Raw genomic sequence first — 20,787 nt, forward strand, 5'->3', positions numbered from 1 at the left:
GAGAAATTTTACAGATCGTTTTTTATGTGGAGCAGATTCTCGTTGTTCGTTGTTTTTTAAATCATAAACATAAATCATAACCCATGGAAAATAAGTTAGGAAAATTTAGAAAAAGGTATTTATGCTAGTTTTAAATTTGATTCAATATTTTACATTTCCATTAAGCCTTTTTATTACTATGCCATTATAAAACCCAGCTTTCTTTTTCTGTGAAGGTGGTAGCATAGCTAGATAAATAACAGACGGAGGGTATCGCTGTGTCAGTGGCACCGTGTTATCTCGGTCCTCTGTCTTTCCAGGCCTCGTTCATATTAATACTGTAGTAAAATCGCTCCACCCTTAATGTCTGAGTGGAAGAGCGGAAGCCATGCCCGCCGTCCTTCCCCCTGCCTCTCAGATCGCTCGGGGACGGACCGTCACGGAGTTTCTGTCTGCATGTCTCCAACAACATCGCCCAGACAACTCCTTTACCTCCTTCCGAATGCAGGTAAATCAACTCTGCAGGGTCTTTACAACCTCCCTGTCATTTATACTGTCTGTTTTTTTGTGTCCGGTTACACCGGCGTGGTGTTTTCCCCTCTCAGTCAAGGAGAAGCTGCTAGCTAAGCTAACGTGAACTGTCTTAATCACCCAGGGCAGCCCGATTTGAAGCCCATGCGGATCAGTTACGGCTCGCTGTAGCTGATCTGCTCCGACAACGTTGGCAGTTTTCGAGCTGGGCTAAAGTTGACGTTGATCTCGGGATATTCTTGGTGGCCACTGAGTAGTGAAATATCCGCTGAAACTTATCTTGCCAGAGTTGTCCAGGCCTAGAGTAGACTTTTAGTTAGTTATGCGGTGCGGATGGGTTGTAGATCAGCGGTAATGAGTCACGCCAAGCTGTTTGTTATGAGAACTGCAAGTGACACATTTGTGCTTCCCCTCACGGCTCTGCATACTGTCTTTTTCCTAAGTCCAGATCCGTGCTCTCTCTGTAGTGTTGCTGTGATGTGAAGCTGCGTGCTGACCTGTTGTTGCTCTGGAAGTTCTCAGAAGAGCTTTACGTAAGACGTTATAGTACATAAACACACACAATTACAGTGTAGAAACAGCCCATATATCCCAGATCAGACCTGAAGTGTGCGTGTATTACTGGTGCAGTTCACATTGCTGGTCAATGTGCACATTTGGTCCACTCTTCTGGAGTTTGGCAGCCTTTTGCTCTTATTCATGCAACAGCTGCGACCTGACTCCTCCACTGCTGATATTTTTATATAAGGCAAATGAGGTCATTATGTGGAGCAAGCCTGCTTTACTAGCTATTAGTTTGTCTTGTGCTTATATGTATACAATATAAATAGATATGTTGATATATACATGCATATAAATATATCGGTATATTAATATGCATTTCAACAGGTGTGTGTGTGTGTGTGTGTGTATGTATGTATGTATGTGTGTGTGTGTGTTTGCAAACGTTTTAGACACCTCTAAAATTTGTGACCATCAAACAAACAAAAATAAATATTAATTAATTTATTGATTAAGACAGTTATCCAATATGACATCTGTTATTTGCAATATGATATCTGTTATTTGCAAAAGTATGTCAACCTTTGCTTGGCAACCCTTCTGCTGCAATAACTACAACTAAACATTTCCGGGAACTGTTGTATAGTCTTACACACCTACTGCCTCTTTTAGGTCCTTCCATGACATTTCTACTGGGTTAAGGATAGGACTTTATTTAGAATGGTTAATTTCTTTTAATCATTCTTTAGTAGAATGACTTTGGGGTCATTGTCTTGTTGCATGACCCACATTCTCACAAGATTTTTCTTTAGAATTTGCTGGTATCATTCAGAATTATTCAGTAAGTTATGGCAAGCCATCCTGGCCCAGATGCAGCAAGACTGACTTAAACTATGATACTACCACCACCGTGTTTCACAGATGGGATGCTGGTATACAGTGATTTCCTTTCTCCAAACATAACGCTTCTCATTCTCAGCTTAGAGCGAAGCGCTTTTATAAGAAGCTCTGGATAAGAGGTTCTGCTAAATGCTTTAAATGTAAATGTAAATTATGATCAGAAAGATCTATTTGCACTCATCCGTCCACAAAACACATAGCTCTCTGGCTTGTCCATGTGATCTTTAGCACACTGCAGACAGGCAGCAAGCCGCCTTCTTGCAATCCTACCATGAACACAGCTGTTGGTAAGTGTTCTCCTGATGGTGGACTCATGAACCTTAACGTTAGCCAATGTGAGAGAGCTGTAATTGCTCAGATTTTATCTTGGGTTACTCTGGGACCATGCAGACTATTACACACTTTTGACTTATGACTAATGTTTTTTGCATGCTTTTATTTTGGTTGGGTGTTTAGACATTGGTTTGTCTGTGCTCTATGTTTGTGCTCTACTTTGATCGGTTAACAGCTGCTCTAGTAAACAGTTCAAAGTATCAAAGCACAAGTTATAAACACTCTCCGGTCACACAGGCCATCCCCTAGAGCTTCACAGTTCAGCATTTGTGTGATCATTTCAACGGGTGTTTAAAAATTTGGAATAAGAGGCAACTTAACAGCAAGTGTGAATTAGAGATCGTTCTGCAGTGCAACTTTTAATAAGAGGAAAACCACACTATACTGACAGAAGTATTGGGACACTTCTTGTTTCTTCTGAATTCAAGGTTATTAAGAAGAATTGATCCTGATTTTGTTGGATTAACTTTCTAAATTGTCCAGGGACAAAGACTTTACTAGATTTTGGAGGAGCATTGCTGTGAGGATGTGATTTCATTCAATGACGAGAGTTAGTGAGCTCAGGATGTTGGATAATCACCACCGCACCTCATCCCCAAGCAACATAGTTCCACTGCTCCACAGCTCAATTCTGGGGAGTTTAATACCCCTTATGTCCACAAAAGGGCAAACCGGCTGGTGTTGTAATTTCATTGACATCAAATTACAATTAGTTTTTCATTCTGGTTGTTGTATTTCACAGATTAACAGGCATGCCAAAGGAAAAATATGATCCTCCGGATCCACGCAGGCTCTACACCATCATGTCAGCAGAGGAGGCGGCCAATGGGAAGAAGTCACACTGGGCCGAGTTAGAGATAATCGGTATGTTGTCCCGCATGGATATATAACACTGAACTGATGAGTGTGATGTGTGTTGATTCTGCAGTTCTAGTATGTGGTTCTAGCGTGATTGTTTATATCTGTTAATTAATTAATTAAAATATTTAATTAATTTGAAAGAAATTAAATATTTACTGTTACTTGTGTACTTGAGTAAAAAAAAAAAACATACTTCAGATTTTACCAAAGCATTTTTAAACTGGAGTATTTGTACTTTTACTGCTCACTGCCTTTAAGTGATAAATATTTCTGGAAAATAATCCAGATTATAAATAACCCACCTAATGGAGTGTTAGTGTTGTAGAGTATGTGTGGGTTCAACAATGTGTTACCAAAAAAATAAAGTGTGCTATGGATGTCTTTTGACAGTTGGAATTTTTTTCTGAATGCTCTCTCTGGGCAGGACGGGTCAGGAACTTGAGCAGTTCACTATGGACGCTCACCCATTTGACTGCGCTGCACATCAACAACAACAACCTTAGCCGGCTTCCCCCTGAAATCGCCAAGCTCCCACACCTGGTCTACCTGAATCTGTCCTCCAACAAACTTCGCAGCCTGCCAGCAGAACTCGGCAACATGGTTTCTCTCAGGTATGTGCACAATTTTGGCCACTTGCAAACATGGTAATTAAATCTTATACATATCTGATACACGACAACGCAACTCAGTCTGAACAGCCATATCGGTGTTCATACAACTTTTACATCAATCCAACTTGACGAGAAGAGAAAAGTGGGCGACACCTCGTAAGTATTTCAATTTAGAAAGAAATGGCTGAACGCGGCCACAGGAGGGCGCTGCTGCAGTGTCAAAGAAAAAAAAATCCTAAAGAAACCAAGAAGATTTAAGAAACCAAGGACGCAAACCAAAGGAGTGGGCGTGGCCAAACAACTTCCCCTCTTTTTTGTACAGCGGGCTCAAACGCCTTCTCAGCGATGAGCCCAGCTGTCATTCACTGGAACTCCTTGATGGCTCCTGTGATGCTGGCGAAACTTCACGTGATATAGGTCACATTCAAAAAAATGTATAAACAGCCTAAAAAAAATATTTACTTTTACCTGCTGCTTAAAGTAAGCAGTTAGCCCAAGTCCTAACTAATTATAAAAGAGGGTATCCATTTATCCCACTAAAACTTAGGATTTTCTGAAATATTAACACACACTACAGGAACAGAAACACACAACAACATTCCCTGTCCCAACATTCTCAGTCCTACCTGCAAGTTGTTGCCAAACTGAACTGAACTCACACGAACACACACTCGCTCTCCCTGTTACTAGGAGACACTCAAAACAAACACAGAGGTTTATCAGCTTGCTGCTTTTGCTGCCTTTTGCACTGAAACAGTAAAGAAGACAGACACATTTGGGTGGATGGCATTGTTTGTTTCCTGCACCACTTAATTACTTAAAAAGCTTCTGCACACACACACACACACACACATTTATTTTTTATTGACTGGATCATATTTTTTATTGGATATCAGTAGGATCCATTCAGATGAGTCGGTGAGCATTATAAGCCAGTCCGTTAGGTCCTGAGGTAGGAGAAAAATGTGAGCTTTAATACTGGTCGGAAACTCAGCCAGGAGTCTGTGCCGTCGAATCAGATTGCGCCAAACTTAGCAGACTATAGCAGACCAGCACAGACTCAGAATTGGGGCTTAAATTAGGGTTTCCAGCTTTAGATGTTCAAGTGCTTGACCAAAATGTAAAGGGGAGGGTGGTCAAAGGTCAGATTTCAACAGTTTTCTACTTTGACTCATTAGAGGGAAATGAGCCTAATGTAGCTAACAAGAAATGAAGACTTTTATAACTTGTCCATACAGCAAGCAAGAATTCAGTTATAGTGATGCATTGAATTGAAAGTCACCTCAAGTAGACTTGCTTGTGATTTCTGACACTGTATGACACATTTATATCTATAAAAATGGACAAATTTACATTTACATTGAAATTTAGGTTTCAAGATGACTGCTACTGTGTGTTGCATTATACCATAGATATTTCCATTTTTACACATGATCGAATTGTAAGACTAATGTTCTTACCAGATATGGCTTTCTGACTGTTATCTATACAAATTGCCAAAAGTACTGTATGTTTTATAGCTAAGTAATATAGTAAGATCCACTTTAATGTCGGTACTTTGTCTTTACCTTCGTGAGAACTAGTATGTTTGATCTTCAACTAACCTTCACTAGCAAACAGCTTGACCTTTCACATCATTATTGATAGAACTTAAAATTAAGTTTAAGTCTAAAATAAAAATAAGAATTAATATAGTTGACTTCAAAAGCTGTGTCCATAATAACTGAATCAAGTACTCCTTTCATGTTTTTCTCCAGGGAATTACTTTTGAACAACAACTGTTTACGGGTTTTACCTTATGAACTCGGGCGGCTGTTCCAATTACAAACCCTCGGTCTCAAAGGTGAGTCTCTAATGTCTTTTCAATTGCTGAAGCCATTAAATATACAGTACTAGTCAAATGTATGCACACGCCTTAGTGAGGAGGCCGTTCAATATTTTCATCTTGTATTTTTGTTGTAAAGGTTTAAGTGCTTGAAGTTAGTTTGTAATATAAAATAGTAACAAATGTCAGCAGTGGTGTTACAAGTAACAAAGTATTAACTTACAAAATGCTTTTTTTTTTTTTTTTTTTTTTAAATGCCACCCCAAGAAAAAAAAAGCTTGATATATTTTGGCTCAATGTATGAAAGTGATACATAATATGAAATACAGTAAAAAAAAAAATAAATAAATACATACATTAAGGCAGCCTGTGAAAATCTTTAACATAAGTCTTTACCATTGCTGAACATCTGGACATTTGATCTGGATTTGATTAATATTGGAAGATGAAGGTCATACAATTCAACAAGTGAAGAACTGTATTTAAAAAAAATCATTTATTAAATGTAATTAATAGAAATGCAATTTTCTTGTGAGGAAGAAGTTAGCACTTTTACTATAAAATGTCTAAAATTAGAAATAGGTGCAGCACGTCAGCTGAAATAGGTAATGCGTGTCTAGTAAATCGTGAAGTAATATCTTCACTGTTCACGTTCAGTATACAGATAGATGGTACCAGGAGCCAAATGGAAAGGTGTGAGCTTCACTCATCAGGGTTGCACTGCCCAAATGTAAGACGCACCCTGAAGATCACCTTATCTCATTGAAACAGCTCAGTTCACTCAGTAAGAACAGCTTAATTGAATAAATTAACCTTGACTCAAAATATGCAAAAAGCATATGGACACAAATAGACTGATTCCATATCTCAGCAATTAATCTTTTGAGCTTGTTTGGCTAAATCAGCTTAAGTTAGGAGCTTTGTTAACGTTTACATTATTTCATTAAGAAGTGCAGTTAGGGTTTACAGGTAAAGAGTGTGTAAAACTCCATAAAGATATAAGGGAGGTATAAGATAAGCAGTTTCAAGCAGTTAAAATCGATTTCTTTCTGCTCTAAAGCTCACAGTGAATGCAGTGCAGTTCATGAAAAAAGAAAAAATGAACAAGCCAGTTGAATGTCCTCAAATGCAGAAAGATTGTCATTGCTCCTCACAGTATTCTCTGAAACCATGAGCCACAGATCAGGCAGAACCAGGAAAGGACGTTTCATATAAGCTTTTGGATGCCACAGTGAAGTTCACAGTCAGACATGTATGTAATAGGAAATGTAACATTTGCAGGTAATCCACTGTCGCAAGATATTCTCAACCTCTACCAGGAGCCTGACGGAACAAGAAAGCTGTTGAATTACATGCTTGACAATCTTGCAGGTAACATGTTGGGAGTTTTGTAAGAAATGCTCTCAGCGTTTAGATTCTGAATATGTCACGCATTGAAACATAGCCACGTTTATCAGTTCATCATGTTTTTTTCTTCACAAATTTAGTCCACCCAGAACAACTCCCTCAGAGACCTTGGATCACGCTGAAGGAGCGAGACCAGACCATGCCCACAGGTAACAGAGTGCGTCCTCACAGTGCTGGTTCATGTCACAAGATCAGCGGCTTACGTAATTACTACGCAAAGCTTTAGAAATAATTCTGTTGCAAAGGTTTTTACCATTCTGCTAATTGTAGATTATTATTTTCTTAGTCGTCACCTATTAGTTTTTGGAATTTGTTTACATTTATACCTCTTGGTTGCGTTCTATTCGTTTCTACAATGAGGGGAAAGGACATGCTAAATTAGGACAGACTTAAAATAGATCAAACTTGCCTCCTAAGTAGTGTTCACAGCGAGTTTGCCTTCTAGGCTCAGCTACCAAACAGTCATTTCCTTTAGTGGCAACTGTTGCAGCACCAGCATTTGTTTAGAGTCAATACATGGCCATGAATTTTCTGATGCTTTCTTAACTTAGATATTTACTTTATACTTCTTTAGGGTGAAAATCTTTTTCTCCAGGCTCATAGCAGAATAGTATATTTGTGCATGTACAGCTAATTTTATGAATTCAGCTGGACCGTCCACTGAGTATGTGAATGCAGCAGTGTCCTGAAACAATGCAGTGCTTTCGGATTGGTTTCTAGATCGTAAGACATGATTTCATTTTAGAAGTATTATATCAAGGAACAAATGTTTGCTGCTCCTTTCTAGCCGTATTCACAGTTATGTGCTACAATGTACTTTGCGACAAGTACGCCACAAGACAGCTGTACGGCTACTGTCCTTCCTGGGCTCTTAACTGGGAGTACAGGAAGAAAGGCATCATGGAGGATATCACCAACTGTGACGCTGACATCATCAGTCTACAGGTAATGCAAGCCAGAAGTTGCACATCTTGTACATACATACACATATACATACACACACATATATATATATATATATATATATATATATATATATATATATATATATATATATTAAAGTTGTAAAGTATATTAAACCTATTAAAGTTGCAAGATGAAGTAAGTGAACCCCTTTAGAATTCCCTGGGTTTTGTATTGATTTCTGAAAAATGTGATCTGATCATTATCTAAGTCACAATTATAGACCAACACATCTAATTAAGCTAGTAAAATGCAATACAGTTTGTACAGTTTGTGTCTTGTGTTGAGCACATTGAGTAAACATCAAGAGTGCATGCAAAAAAAAAAAAAAGTACTTCTATGGAAATGACTTCTCCCAGAGGATGACTGGCAAAAGGTGTCAATTGGGGAGATAGGTTGGAAGTTTCAGAAGCACTTAATCCAGTAAATAAAGACACTCAAAGCCTGACAACTTCTGTACTTTTCAAGAAAGAATTGTTAGTGGGAACTATGCCAAATAGTCAAATGTTGCTACAGGTTATTCAGTTCAAGAATTCACTTACTTTTAGCCTGCACTGTGGATTATGATAGTGGTTAGGATAGTGATTTATGTTTATGGCATTTGTTGATTGATCTACTGATCTATTATAATTAATATATTTTATTATTAATAGAACATTTGTGAAACAGAAGGCTGTCTAGTATGAGACAATAATAGGAGGCAATAAACTATTTATAAGGCAATTATAAGGCAATTACACAATTTATCACACTTTTCCTATTGGTGGTTTATTTACATGTGTGGTGTTTAGCGATGTTGACTCTTACACTGCTCCTACAGGAAGTGGAAACAGAGCAGTACTACACCTTCTTTATGGAAACTCTAAAAGAGCGTGGATATGACGGGTTTTTCTGTCCAAAGTCTCGTGCCAAACTTGTGTCTGAACAGGAGAGGAAGCATGTGGACGGCTGTGCCGTGTTCTTCAAAACTGAAAAGTGAGCCTACCATTGATTGCTCAAAACAGCCAGTGTTTTATTCAGAACACTTTGAAATTCATATCTTATTCAAAATATATCTGAATCTGTCTGTATCTGACACTCTTCAGATTTGCACTTGTTCAGAAACACACGGTGGAGTTCAATCAGGTGGCCATGGCAAACTCTGAAGGCTCTGAGGTCATGCTAAACCGGGTCATGACCAAAGACAACATCGGAGTTGCCGTCCTGCTGGAGGTGAAAAAGGAGATGTTTACTGGAGGTAAGAGATTAACCCTGGTGTTGATTACAGTCACGGCCTGTTGTTTTTGTAGTATTGCTTTGTTCCACTAGATGGCAGAAAAGCACAACCTCTGAATTAGTCATCCACACAAACGTCTGTTTCGCCGTCCTGTCTAAGTATGGCTTTATCAGTTACATTGCATATCAAAATATATTTTTTTTTTTTTTAGTTTTAAGCCAAAAAAATACAGTATATGGACAAAAGTATTTGCACACCGGCTTATTTTTTGTTTCTGCTGAAATCAGCGGTATTGAAAAAAAAGTTTATTTATTGCCTTTGTTGGAGTAACTCTCTCTACTGTCCAGGGAAGACTTTGGATCATTGCTGTGAGGATATGATTGCTTTAAGAGCCTTAGTAAGGTCAGGCCACGTCATCCCCAACTCATCCCAAAAGTATTGGATGGAGCACCAACCACCATTCTAGTGAACACAGTTCCACTGCTCCACAGCTCAATGCAGAGGGATGTTGTACCCCTCTAGCCTATGTCTAGCATTAGACATTGTGTCAATAGGAAACCTGTTCTATTGGTAGTAGTTCCTCTCTAAACGGACTAGACAAGCTGTGTGTGTGTGTGTGTGTGTGTGTGTGTGTGTGTACATTTGCACATCTGTTTCAGCAATGGGTGCTACTTCAAGTAACTGAATGCATTCATTAGAAAGGGTGTCCACAAACATTTGGACATATAGCATACCTGCATTACAGCAATTTAATAATACTCAATTTCACCTTACTACGCACAGTCACTATAAACATACACCTGGTCTTTCCTCCAAAAGGCTCTTTCTTTTTCTTGAAGGTGTCGATTTTGGAGCAGGGGCTTCTTTTTCTTCTTCTTCTTCCAGCAGCATCTGGTTAATGTCAGGCCTGTGCTTTGGAGGTCTTTGGGTGGTTCTTGGGTTGTTCCTAAACATCTAAACAAGTTTGCTCTTAGCTAAGGAATGGTGTAGATCTTCTTTCAGACCTTGGCAAAGTAGTACAGTTGTTTGACTGATGATCTTGGAATCTGCAGTTGTTTAGAAATGGCTCATTAAGGGGTCATCAAATCTCCAGTAATCCTCTTTAGTGCTGCAATGAGCTTCTTGGATTTTCCCATTGTACTGTGTGTTGGTCAGTCCAGTGCTGTAAAACAAACATAGGCACAAAGACTCTACCAACTGTAGAGAATCATGATCGCTAACAGGACTTTAGTGGGTATGTGTATTTTAGACCTTGATTTCAGAAACCCTAAAAATTAAAACTCATTTAAATCAATGACATTCGGGTCTGTGAGAAATGTGTGTAAACTTCTGACCACAAAACAGGGTGAAGGCTAGCATGTGTGTCCTCGAGTTGATCACGATTGGAGGAGAACACTAACTGCCAATACTGTTAAATCAAAAAAGACACTCAAAATATTAAAGCACCATAAATAGAAAAGCAAGCAGTCTTCCCGTAATCGTTTGGTCAAACCTAATTTCAGTTATGAAAAAGTCATTAGGCATCAGTAAAATATACTTATTTTGAGCATTTGGCTTTGGTAATTTGTTTTATTTTTTATTTGCAGCTAACGTATTTGGTTTCTCTTCCTTATTTAAAGTAGGAATTCTCAGAATCTAATGAATGAGAATATGAGTTGTTTCCCACAGAACCACAGAGCAGTGCTAAATCATTTAAGTGGATTTGCCTAATGTAACTGAAGCATTGGAGATGTCTCTTGGTTTAAACAAAACATATCTTTTTTTATATATCTTTGTTATCTTTTTTTTGTCAAATGTGATGCTCCTAAATGTACAGTGTACATCCTTGGACTTTCACTAACATGTTGGTGTAATTTTAAACATATTAAAAAGTATTTATCTATAATTTCATGTGGTCAAAAACTCCCATTATAAGAAGAGAACATGGCAGTTCTAGAAATGACCAGGTTTCTTACTTTGTCCAATATGTAGTAAACATGTAAATGAACTACCAGTCCCAACCTTTAGAAAAATAAATGTGTGTGTTTTGCATCATTTTAAAGATTTATGAATAAGAACATGCCGGGTGTGTGTACACAAAAATTGCACTGAATGCTCAGACCGCTTGCCAATGAATCTCCATTTTTATTGTACCAGTCAAACCAGTAAAAGTCAACTTCAGCCGATTTATCTCTACATTTATGACCTTTGGTGGACGCTTTCGTCCAAAACAACAGGCTACAGTTAAAACATACCTTTAAGCTTAGATGCTGCCAAATATAAGAGTATTGGCACCGTGCCTAATGCCAGGCCTTAAAAAAAAAAAAAAAAGATCTGTCAGGCATGGTGGGAGTTCATAGACGATCTCTGCATCATCATGTAGGGCCCAGTGTAAGAAAGCTGGGGCTTTGTCAGAGGTCATGGACCTTCCAGCAGGACAGTGACCCAAAGCGTCCCTCAAAGAAAGAAATGGTTTAATACAAAGCACTGGAGAGTCCTGAAGTGACCAACAGTGAGTCCAGATACATATGGAGAGATGTAAAAGCAGCAGTTGGGGAGACATTCTTTAAAGGATGAAGGATGCAGAAGAAGAGTGGTCCAGAATACCAGTAGAGAGGTGTAAGAAGCTTGGTCATGGTTCCAGAAAGTGATTTAAGTTCAGTTATGGTTTCCAAAGGATGTTCTACCTATATCACATTGAGGGTGCCAGTAATTTTGTCCAGTTAGTTTCTAGATTTTTGTGTTAAATGTCCTCAGATTTGACCTTACAAACACTTGTAATTCCACTTTTTTTTCTTAATGCAGTTCGCCTAAATACAGTTCAACGTACAGCTTGCAGATAAATGTAAGATGTTGCCTCTTCACAGCTAGGAAAAAAATGTCTTCCAGGCGATCAGGAAGACTGGAGCTGAATCTGAATTCAAGGTCACCTTGTGCATCTGGAAAAAATAATATGTCCGATTATCAGAATATTTTCTGGTTGCTTGAAGACAATTTAGGTTCTACAACGAACTTTCTCATCTTAAGTGGTGCAAGTCAGAGAATAAATGTTATTTAACAATGAAAGCAAAAGTATGTTACTAATCTTTTTTTGCGGTGTTAAATGGCCAAATCGCATAAATACATCATGGTTTGCAGGCTGGGCTTGCACACCTAAATTTCACTTGAGGACAGAACAAAAAAAAGTATGGATACAGCATATTCACTACCATTTTCACCATCAAACAGCTTTGTGCTTTTAGAGACTTTAAATGCATGTTTTGCTAAAATTTCAGATTTCACATTCAGCTGTTTTTACCGGGTGGATTAACCAGAATTTTAGTAGGTTCCTCTTTTAAGTTTTTCCTCTGATGCAATGCCACAGTACTGCAGTACTGTAGTCTTGATTGTTCTGAAAACAGGAGATCTTAAAAATGTGAATTCATTTCCTCATTTTATGCTCTTTACTTTCATTTATGAGGGGAAAAATGAACCAGATAAACTTGTTATGAATATATTTCACACTTTTTTAGTAGCAAACAGCATCTTCCAGTGCAAGAAAAAATAGTGAACCGATGTGAAGGCGCTACGTTACATAACAATTAACATAACGTTTTTGTGCAGCCTGCTGAGGCTTGCTTGACCTTCAGCACTTAGGAATGTATACGCATCCTGTTCTAATGTGCTAATGTCCTTCTGCAGGTTTGAAGTCCCCTACAGAGAAGCAGCTCCTGTTGGTGGCAAATGCTCACATGCACTGGGACCCGGAATACTCTGACGTGAAGCTCATCCAGACTATGATGTTTCTGTCAGAGCTGAAGAGCATCACTGAGAGGGCCTTGGCTTCAAACATCTCCACCCCATCCACCTCTGACTCCGGCTCCATCCCCATCGTCCTGTGTGCTGACCTCAACTCTCTTCCAGACTCTGGTAAGCCTTTATGCTGTGAGAGTCTGTTTGAGATGCTTAGCAGTTTGCACAGTGCTAATTAATGGTCAAAAGCTTGCATTACCTGCTACATTAGCCTTGTAGCTCCAGTTTAAAAATAAAAAAAGCAAACTCCAGACACTAAGCACGTCTTCGGTTCGAGCTGGAAATCTGCATTATTAAATGTTTAACACTTTAAAGTCATTACTTCTTAACAAGAATAATCAAAATGGTGTTATTAATACTGACAAACAGCTGGCTCCCTTCATTCCATACCAAGGTCATATAGGTTAACCTAAAGTAAATGTAATAAATAAATAAATAATTAAAATAGAAATAATATTAGTCTGAAAAAGACTACAAAACAAAACAAAACAAAACCAAAGAAAACAAAACAAAAACAAATATACCAATTGCATTTAAAAGACATGTCAACGTTTAGGTACAATAAAAGACTAGTGTTTTTAGTTTTTATTTATTTATAGATATTCTATTGACATTGGCCAGCACTTATTTAACTGATCACATCAATTTGGGACCGTTCACATACATTTGGGATGGTTCAGTATCTCAAAAGTCCCAGAATATGTGCATTTAGGGGTGGCTCAAAGCAGAAATTTCACAGTACACTGTAGGGGGAGCCCAGGAGCAAGACATACCTGGTATAATTCTTCTTTAAACAGGCAAAGAATCTATAATGGCATTCAAATGCTTCCTTGAATTAGCATGGTTCTACATAGAACCTTATAACCATAGAACCGTATAACCCTTTACTGAAGAACCCCAGACGAAGCCTATCTATATAGAATAGTGAATAGAATGTAAAAGAAATGCACCACCAGTAATCATTACATTTGTCGTTGTAATACAGCATGAACGGTTTTGGTTCTATAAACTATAAATCAAATAAAATGAAACCGAATTTGTATGGTGGAAAGATTTGAAAGTTAACTGTTGACAGACAGATGCCGGTAACTGCTGCATGCGGTTATTCTTTGCTCTGCAGGTGTTGTGGAGTACCTGAGCAACGGTGGAGTGGCAGAGAATCACAAAGACTTCAAAGAGCTGCGCTACAGTGAGTGTCTGACCAACTTCAGCTGCAATGGCAAGAACGGAAAACCGGACGGGAGCATCACACACAGCTTCCAACTGAAGAGCGCCTATGAGAGTAATCTGATGCCTTACACCAACTACACTTACGACTTCAAGGTGAGGACCCATATCCTTGTATCTGCTAAAAGGCAGTTTAAATTAAAGGAAAATGTCCATAAAGGAAAATGTCTGTTTAAATGGAGAGAAATATGTTCAGCAGCTCATCCTCTCATACTGTTAACAAGCTCAAGCTGAAGGTTGTAATATCCTTTTTCCTTTGCCTTCCATGGAGAGTTTGAGAAAGAATGCGTGCATCCCAGTAAAATATTGAGCATTGACCAGAACATTACTCCAAGCCAGACCACTGGTTAAAGGGTAGATAATTTTATGGCTGTGACTAGGATTGGACATTCAAATTTAGGGGTGTACGGCTTGCCAAGTATTGTAGTTAATATTTAAAGAATACTGACGTGCAAAAACATCAACATGTGCAACAAGTCAGGTGTGTGGTATGTGAATTACTGCGTATTATATGCATGAAAAAAAAACCTTTTGGAAGTCAATGTAAAATGATTTTGAAAGTCATTTTGGTGTATTTCTGTTGGGCATGAGTTTAGTTATTCACATTCATTGTGAAATCTCCACACTATATTGACAAATAATGTCAAAAACAGCATAAATAGAGACATAAGGTTTTTGCATGGCCGTGACAATATCCACACATTTAAAGGGTTAGGCTGCAGAGACGGTGTTTTGTGAGAAATGATCAGGATAGAAAGCAGCCTTTTTTTGCCCCAAGAACCAGTGGGAGTGTCCACATTCGGTAGGTTGTCGTCCACCACTACGTAAATAGTAAAGAGTAAAAACCCTTACAGACACAGCGGAACTGTGGGGGCGCACTACCCAGATTTGGAGCAGCAAATGTGTCATTTATCAGCATGAAATATCCACAGAGTATGTATGTAAAAATGTATGTGGAAAAAAAACATGCTTTTTAACATGTCAATGAGGACAGCCACTGGATCTTTGGTAATAGTACTCCATTGTGCTGTGGCTCGTTGTCTTGGCGCCTTTGTCTGATTTCTCTCTCTTCTTTTCTTATGCAGGGCGTAATCGATTACATCTTCTTCTCTAAGACTCATATGAGCGTGCTGGGGCTGCTGGGCCCACTGGAGACACAGTGGCTTGTGGACAACTGCATCACAGGCTGCCCTCACCCACACATCCCCTCTGATCACTTCTCCCTCCTCGCCCAGCTGGAGTATCACATACCCCTACCCTCCCTCAATGGGCTGCACCTGGCCATCCACAGGTAGTGCAGCCACCGCCTTGCCGCCCCCAAGAACCCCCCCCCCCCCCCCCCCAGTAACGGACGAATCAATGCGCTCTCTACAAACTTACACCCCCCCCCACACACACACACACACTAGGAGTGAATATTGTCATATTTTACTCCTTTTTTAACCTTTGCACAGGATTGTATTAGTACTTTTTTCCAACTACGAAAAAAAAGCTTGATACCAAATTAGGGTTGGGATTCCTAGACTTACTTTTCAATGACTGAACCCGAATGTAGCCCTCGAGTTGATATCTGTGGCTGAATGTCAATTGACACGATATACCGTACGCTTACACAGTGTTTAGAGTGTGTGTGTGTGTGTGTGTGTGTGTATGTGGCATAAGTGTTTGAGGACGGAGGTGTCGTGTCATGTAGCATAGCATCATCAGCCAACAACGAAATGTTAAGAAATCTCACTTTTCTATTTTTGTTGTTAGAACATGTTTTATATGATCCCCCTCTCACAGTGTTTTATCAGCTGAAACTTCTTCATTGACTGAGTCCCATTTGTAAATGTATGAATTTATGCAGAACAATCAAACTACACATGGCATTATTGTATATTATATTATTGTAGCATCTGGTACTTTCTAAAGGCAAGTTCCCCATCGGTCTTCTGTCTTCGCTGTGGGGGACTTGTGCTCTGGAACTTTTCAAATTGAGAAATGATGGTAGAGAAATGTGCCTGAAATGGGACAAAGCAATCACAGATATGGAAATCCTTAAATGTGCAATGTCTGATATTATGCAAAAATGGTCTTTTGTGAAGTCCTAAATGGATGCCATTAAAGAGGATCCCAACCCTACTGACTAAAAACCCAAGTGTGTGTTTGTTTTTAGTATTGTCCTTTATTTTCCCATCCACTCTTTGTGCTCAGTTCTCAGACAGTCCTGATTATAGTAACAGAAAATGCAAGAAACAAATTGTTCAGGAGTTGCTGGTGGTTAGGAGCATTACCACATCCCAAATGATTTTATTGATTTAGTCTCTACAAGCACTGAGATGAGTCTGGTGAAGTGAAGGGAGAAGCAACACTACTTTAAATGCTTCATTAAATAATAAAAATTAAGGGCTAGTTTAAAAACAGGGCCAACAGCACTGCATCTTGCATTCTGTCACACCTGATGCCTTACTCGTGTGTTACATGGCCTGTTTACCGAATGTCACATCACATGGTACAGTGTCTATCTTTTCCAAACCTTTGTATTTACTGAGCGTGGGCACACCGGCGCCACTTTAAGGAGTTCAGTATACAAATAAAGGTGCTGCAAAGGGTTCTTTAAGCGACTTGGGCCAATATCTTCACACACAGTCCACTGTATAGCATGTGAGTGTTCTGACAGCTTTGCAGATGCAATCTTTTTATAAAGCATCATAACACAACTTGCATAAGTATCAGTGTTCATGATGATCACAATAGCAATACCACTATGGCAGCCATATTTATTTGAATTCACTTAAAGTGTTTAGTGTTGTTTTGTGAATTTTCTGCTGATCAGGACTTTGAAATTTAATATATTTGAAATGATACAAACTGGAGTGTAAGAAAAATGGAAGAAAACACCCATGCTAAATAAAGAAGTACAAAAACAACTTTGGCCCATGTAAAATACAAAAAAAGCATTGCTGTAAGGATTTGATTGCATTAATTGACTATAGCATTAATATGTTTGATGATTACCAACCCACCTCACCTCCAACAGAGAATACAGTTCCATTGCTCCACAGCTCAGTGCTGGGTGCTTCTACCCCACACCTGGCATTAAGCATGTAGCCAAAAGGTTCATGTTTATCTGCTTCAGAGAGATAAACATGACGTTACTTCTCTACAGGGTCTAGACAAGCTGTGTGTGCGCAATTGCACATCGGTGTCAGAAATGGATGCAACTAAAAGTATCTGAATGCATTTATTAGAAGGGGTGTTCATGGGCATTTGGACATATAGTGTATTTTAGATCTACCACAGCATTTTTGAGCAGAAATGATGTTGAAATTTTAATTTAAGCATATGTATTGATGCATGCAGAGGTCGGGTCAGGGTAGAAAGCTGTCAATCAGAGGTTTTTCTGCTTTGTAGTTTGCCACCAGAACCAGTGGAAGTGTCAACATTCAGTAGATTGCTGCCCACCACTACATAATGGTAAAGGGTAAATACTCTTACATTTCATCAATTGAGGCGAAGTTACAGACGCAGCATACAATGATTACTGTCGGACAAATCGCTTGTTTGTGGTGGATGATGGAGGAATTGAGAACACCCTCTAGGAAGATGTTATAAAAGGTCACACTTCAAGCAGTCATTGGCTGCAAAGGATCTGCAATGGAGCATTACAAATGAAAATGTAAGATATTAGCAGGTCTAATTACATTTGAGGCCCTAAAAAGGAGGGGTGAGGGGGCATAAAAATATCTTCATAGTTCACTGTATAACATTTGAGTGTTATGACATAGCTTTGCAGAAGCGTTCTCTCTTTATACCAAGCATTATAACACAACTTGCATGAGTATCAGCCTTCATGATGATCACAATAGCAACACCACTATGGCAGCCTTATTCATTTGAATTTGCTTGAAGTGTTTAGTGTTGTTTTGTGGATTTTCTGCTGATCAGGACTTTGAGTTTTGATTGATACAAATTGGAGTGTAAGAAAATTGAAGATTCAGCATAATTAGATTGGGCCAAGAAGGAAACACCCATGCTAAAAGAAGAAGTAGAAAAACAACTGACTTTTACGTTTTGGAAATATATATTTTTGTAAGACTGCCATCAGTGATGCAAAGACGCAAAGTGTGAGGCAGCACATTCAACACTGTATTTCACATTGACTTGGGGAACAAGGGGCCAGCCATCAATAGTTACTAATAATGTCAGGAAATGTAGGTATTGGGTGGGGATGTTTTGGTTAGTACTGGCATGGGGGTGCGGACAGTGTTCATTGACTGAGAGCAATCATATGTCGAATGATGACCAACCTCACCCCCAACTCCCCAACTCATCCCAAAAATATTGGATGGAGCTGCATCATTCCAGAGAAAACAGTTCCACTGCTCAATGCTGGGGGCTTCTTGCCCACACCTGGCATTAGGCATGGTGACAAATGGTTCATGTTTATCTGCTACACAGAGTCCTATTCTATTGGGAGTACTTCTCTACAGGACCTAGACAAGTGGTGTGTGTGCGTTTGGACATCTATGTCAACAGTGGATGCAACTTCAAGTAGCTGAATACGTTCAATACAAGGAGTGTCGATTGACATAGTGTATTTTAGAGGTCAACCACAACATATTGGAGTTTAAATGATATTGAAATTAAATAATAAATAGCGAATAAAATACTGTGGTTGGTTTTAAATATTGTGTTTGCCTTGGAAAATGTTTCTGTTAACTCTCAATAGGAAGTTTTGAATCATTGCCAGTGAAGCAAGCCAATGTTGTGTATGGCCAAATCCACTGTTGGGAATCTTCCCTAACAACAAACAATGGACACACTGGTGGGTTAAGAAACATCAGAAATGTGGCTGGTGGATAATAATTTTATATATTAGCAGGTGAGGGGCAGGGGGGAAGGGGCTATGTATTAAAATCTTTTTTTTCTTCTTTTTTTTTTAGATGAAAATGTCTTCATGCATTCACTCTTTCTGTGTTGGAGAAAATCTGCTCATCAGTCTGCAGCAGTTCTTGAAATTGGTTTATTTTTCTGAATGGTGATACCTGGCAAACACCAAGCATCATAACACACCTTGCATAATTACCAGCATTCATGATTATCCCAATACAAATACCACCATGGCAGCAATATTCATTTTAATTCAAAGTTGAGGTGTTAAGAGTAATTTTGAGGATTTTCTGCTGATCAGAACAATAAATGGAAGATTCAGCATAGTCAGATTGGGCAGAGAAGGAAACACCCATGCTAAAAGAAGAAGTACAAAAATGACTAACTTTGTTTTGGACGATCTCAAAAAATATAATTATATTTTTGTAAGACTGACACCAGTGATGGAGAGAAGCCAAAGTGTGAGGCAACACATTCAACACAGTATTTTATATCATCACCTTTACCACAGGACCTTCCGAGCACACTTGACTCACAATTTACTAATGATTTAACTGTTTGTTTGCTCAGTTTTTCTCAGAAAAGGTTTTCATAATTGAAGGTTTGTATGACATTATAAATACACTTAATGTATACGACATACACAATCGACTTTGTGGAAAACAAGACATTACATACACACGCAGACATGGCTGAGTGGCAGCGCCACAGATTTCACAGCAGTAGAACAACATGAATGAGGATAAGGCTAACTAATGTTCTTGTGGGAAAAGTAATGAAGTAATTATTAATACTGTGGGAATGGTCATGAGCAAAGATTAGCAATTAATTCCGTATGCTTCATTTCTCGACAGACTGATCTCATTTTCATAGGCCAACCAAAGTTCTTTGAAATCCACATTAACTCGAAGTTTAGATGTTAAGTTAAGTTAAAACTGGACAATTCAAACACAAAGCCATCTTCACCTTCACAAGTAGATCTATAGCCAGTGTTTCCCATTTAAGGAAGAGTATGGTGTTGCTTCGACACCATCCCCACCTTACACCCTAATTCCTTAATACCATCCCCATCCCATACCTGCGTTGTCCCATACACACACAAAAAAAACATTGATTTATTTGAATTTATTTTAGAAAGTTCACAGAATCACATTCTCTACAGTTTTATATATATTTGGGTCAGTGATACTGAACACACGGGTGGATGTCACCAGTGCCTACCGTTTCTGTCCAACATTAGTGATAATGTGGTTGACCCACAGTGCCTCAGGGTTCACACACACATTTACATTTACATTTACATTTACATTTACGGCATTTAGCAGACGCTCTTATCCAGAGCGACTTACAAAGTGCTTTGCTATTTACCCAAGAAAAACCTCAACTAGTTAGAATAGGCTAACAATTCAAAAGATACCTCCAAGCTTAGACATTACTAAACACAATACAATAAGGCGACCATAGAACTATTCGTCCAAGTACTCTCTGAAGAGGTGGGTCTTCAGTCTGCGTTTGAAGACAGCGAGCGACTCGGCCGTTCGGACACCCAAGGGCAGCTCGTTCCACCACTTTGGTGCCAGGACAGAAAAAAGCCTGGACACTTGTCTTCCGCGGATTTTGAGGGATGGCGGGTCAAGCCGAGCCGTACTTGAAGCTCGAAGGGCTCTTGGTGCGGATCGGCTTTTGACCATTGCCATCAGATACGGAGGGGCTGGTCCGTACTTGGCTTTGTAGGCCAGCGTCAGTGTTTTAAATCTGATGCGGGCAGCTACAGGAAGCCAGTGGAG

The 20,787-nt window shown here is 39.0% G+C and overlaps 1 protein-coding gene across 1 annotated transcript; it reads left to right on the plus strand.

The window, feature by feature from the left end:
* Positions 1 to 376: 376 nt before the first annotated feature.
* Positions 377 to 16,260, plus strand: cnot6l (CCR4-NOT transcription complex, subunit 6-like). The gene is made up of 12 exons (XM_072664611.1): positions 377 to 487; positions 2,987 to 3,108; positions 3,530 to 3,716; positions 5,474 to 5,559; positions 6,823 to 6,912; positions 7,029 to 7,097; positions 7,736 to 7,893; positions 8,732 to 8,886; positions 8,997 to 9,148; positions 12,788 to 13,015; positions 14,019 to 14,221; positions 15,211 to 16,260. The coding sequence occupies exons 2-12, from the start codon at positions 2,997 to 2,999 to the stop codon at positions 15,418 to 15,420; spliced, it is 1,650 nt and encodes a 549-aa protein (XP_072520712.1). The 5' UTR covers positions 377 to 487; positions 2,987 to 2,996; the 3' UTR covers positions 15,421 to 16,260.
* The last annotated feature ends 4,527 nt before the right edge of the window (positions 16,261 to 20,787 follow it).

This window comes from Salminus brasiliensis, chromosome 20 (assembly GCF_030463535.1).
Source record: "Salminus brasiliensis chromosome 20, fSalBra1.hap2, whole genome shotgun sequence".
In the NCBI taxonomy this organism is placed as follows: domain Eukaryota; kingdom Metazoa; phylum Chordata; class Actinopteri; order Characiformes; family Bryconidae; genus Salminus; species Salminus brasiliensis.